Here is a 3,343-nt window from a genome sequence, read left to right as displayed (position 1 = left end):
GGGGGTATAGTGACAGACGGCAGAGACCCTCTCACATGGATGGGGAGGGCGGTGGAGAGTAATGTGAAACTGCAATGCCACAAACCACACGTGAGTTGAAAGTCGAGGATAATAACAGGCAGCAAAGGTACTGCCGCCCATAAGAGGTGAGAGGGAGAAGTAGTGACAGGCAGCAGAGACAAGTGTCAAGAGTAGTAGTGAAAAGCTGCATAGACACAGCCACACATCACAGGGGCATAGTGAGAAGATTCAGAAACACATCCACACATGGGAGGGGAGCGGCATTAGTCCAAAGCTGCAAAGACAAACGGATCACAAAAGTATACAACATAGAGAAGTGCACAGATACATCCAAATGCAATACTTTACTCATGTGTGATCGATCACTACAAGATGTTACTACATACGACTGCTAGTTTAAAGCTCACTTTAATATTAGTATATTGTAGCCTATCAAGTTGATATGAATGACAACTGACATCGAATTATGCCAAAGTAAAGATACGTACGTCACCTAAGTGTAAATAAAGAGGGTTACTACAGGGTAACGTCCCATCTGTAAACTACTCCAAAGTTTGGATTAGGAAATGTTTATTTGCTAGGTTCAAACAGAAAGGATTTTGCAACCACCACTGAAACAAATTATTGCAAAACAGAACACTGCACTGTCAAAACAAAGCCTGATGCAAACAGAAAGCTTTCCTCCAATCAATTCTTGATGCTCTTTGGGTCGTATAACACAGCCGCCAGCACGTCTGTAAAATGAAATCCAGACCCAACGAGCCACTGAGACGGTGCAGATACTTGTGTGGTTACAGCGTGCATTCAATGTGTTTTATACACTGTTTGGTCTGCTGTCCTATACATAATAGCTATTCAGGAAAAAACAACAATTATCAAATTTACCATTTTAATAGAATCCTGCAAAGCTTCCCATTGCGTAAATGGGATACTGATTTTGCTCCGTCTCCAGTAATCGTAATGAGCGCGACTGTCTTCATTTGTTAAGGTGTCTTTGGCTTGCTGGAGTTTTTGAAACTCTTCAACTGCAATGTAACAACATGTGTTCAGAGATTCAATTGTCAGCATAAATCCAGATTTAGATGTGAGAATAGAATTTTATGGAATAGCACAGGTAGTTGGTGAAGGCTAGTGCAATGGCTCACTACAGTTTAACATCGGTGACCGCCATTGAGAAGGCAAAATAAGGAAAAGGTTTTGCACACGCGTATGCGTTACCCAAATATATGTCAGCCTTACTTCTCATATCTGCCAGAATATATTATGAACAGGCAGGCCAGAGAGTTGTATAAAACAAAAGTATAGTTGTTTTTTTTCCCATTGCATGTTATATTATGATCCTGTGACAAACCAGCATGATGCTTAAGGCTGCTGCTTTTCAGGCACAAAAGTCAGGAGGTGTGAGGGTACTGGGATCTAGCAGATCGAAATAAGTAACTAAAATATTCTATTTGGAAAAACGCTCTAATAACCTCCCTCTAACCCCAAAGCTAGGCCTCATACTAATAACCCTAACACTAACTTCACACATACTCTCCCTATAACCCTAACACTAAACCTCCCTCTAACCCCAAAGCTAGCCCTCATACTATTAACCCTAACACTAACTTCACACATACTCTCCCTATAACCCTAACACTAAACCTCCCCCTAACCCCAAAGCTAGCCCTCATACTAATAACCCTAACCAGTGGCGGAACAATTGCCATAGCGACCTAGGCGGCTGTTATGGGGCCCGACCAGGACATCCCCCTGATACTGTGCAGGCCGGCTGGGTCGTTATGGCATCTCAGGCTGCTGGCTGTCACTGGCGGCTGTGAAGAGGAACACACCGCTGTTCAGATCACTGACAAGTGACGGAGGAGGTGGAGGGGCCCACCAGCGACCATGGAGAAGGAGGAGGCGGACGGCGCTGACAGGTAAGAGGGTTTGACCAGCCCACTTGAGACCCTGCAGAGCCCACCATAGAAAGTATATGGTGGTCTCTGCAGGGTCTCTCTCGGTTGGGCTGTTTGGGATATCATGTGGGCATAAGTAGAAATCACATGGCCCCATACAAAATTTTGCTATGTGGCCCTGTGATTTCTAGTTACGCCCCTGACTCTAACACTAACCTAACACACTAACCATCCCTAGTGTATATTGAACTCTGATCTTGAATACTCGCCTCTCCTATACTGAAATCCTCTGCATCGAAAACCAACCTCTCCTGATCACAAACTTTCTGGCGCCAAAATCTTATTTGTATATTGTAGTGCTGGAATAAGGTCCTGTAGCACCCAAGGTGAAAAGGTTGAAGTGCCCTCCCCTCATGAGTTGTGAACTACCTCAGCAACATAGGTTGCAGGTCCTGTTTGCACCACCCTTCTGCAGAAGTGCCTAAGACAACCCCCATAACTTTAATTTTCTGTTTTTACTGGTTTATTCAGATAAAAACATTTCTATTATGACATTTCTAATACAAATGTACCTGCTTTCTGGTTTCCTTGGTGTTTGTCGGGATGGCATTCAAGAGCTCTGACTTTATATTCTGCAAGAATTTGTTCAACCTGCAGAAAAAGCGCACACACACATTCATTGGTTGTGGCCCCGTGTATACAATACATCTTACTGTACTACATGTAAATGCATCCTGACACTGGTCAGTTTTTCCCTGGAGCACAAGGAACCCGTCAGGATTGATTTTCCTTGTCCTTTTTCCTTTATGGAAAATAACCCTTGGCTGAGTCACCTGCCAGTGAAAGCACAGGAAATGACTATGACAGAGCACACAGGTGGAGGATGCAGCACACACGTAATGCCACATCTGCTCTGTTCTTTGGAAGTTCATCTGCATATATACTGCACAGAGCATCGCTGTCCAGAACTCCACACTAGCCAATCATCAGCCTAGAGAAAAGGATTGTTGATTGGTTGCTATGGATCATTGTACAGTGTTCTTTGCACCGTTACTATACTTGTTCATCTGACTCATACTAAAATTAAAGCTTAGAAGTAGGGAACTTTACTAAACATTTTATAGGTACTGAAGCTTAGAAGGGCAGTTCATTGGACAACAGTATCAGCCAGACCAGCTCCATGTTTACATATAATGGAGTTTTATTACGGTGCATTGGTGATACCTCTGTCCAATGGTACCACACTCCAAAAATGGAAGAAGGGTTTTTAAGTCACCAAATCACACAATTGATACGTTTAAATAGTTTTATTCCAAATGTAAGAGAAAACCCTCCTATTCTTCTTGAGAAAGCATACAGCGAAACGTGTTGAGTTTCTGAGTGACCTCCCCCCCCCCCCCCCCCCCACGGGGAAAACACACATG

At 43.5% G+C, this 3,343-nt stretch overlaps 1 protein-coding gene across 2 annotated transcripts in view; it reads right to left on the bottom strand.

The window, feature by feature from the left end:
• Positions 1 to 3,343, bottom strand: part of DNAJC12 (DnaJ heat shock protein family (Hsp40) member C12) — a 15,039-nt gene that overhangs the window by 4,544 nt on the left and 7,152 nt on the right. For both annotated transcript variants that reach the window (XM_018573516.1, XM_018573515.1), the window contains exons 2-3: positions 2,492 to 2,570; positions 907 to 1,046 (exon numbers count right to left, since the gene is read on the bottom strand). In XM_018573516.1, the coding sequence (XP_018429018.1) occupies positions 907 to 1,046; positions 2,492 to 2,570 (219 nt within the window). The remainder of the gene's footprint in view (positions 1 to 906; positions 1,047 to 2,491; positions 2,571 to 3,343) is intronic.

Source organism: Nanorana parkeri, unplaced genomic scaffold, assembly GCF_000935625.1.
Source record: "Nanorana parkeri isolate BGI_ZX_2015 unplaced genomic scaffold, ASM93562v1 scaffold2410, whole genome shotgun sequence".
Lineage (NCBI taxonomy): Eukaryota > Metazoa > Chordata > Amphibia > Anura > Dicroglossidae > Nanorana > Nanorana parkeri.
This window is presented reverse-complemented; position numbering and strand designations above follow the sequence as displayed.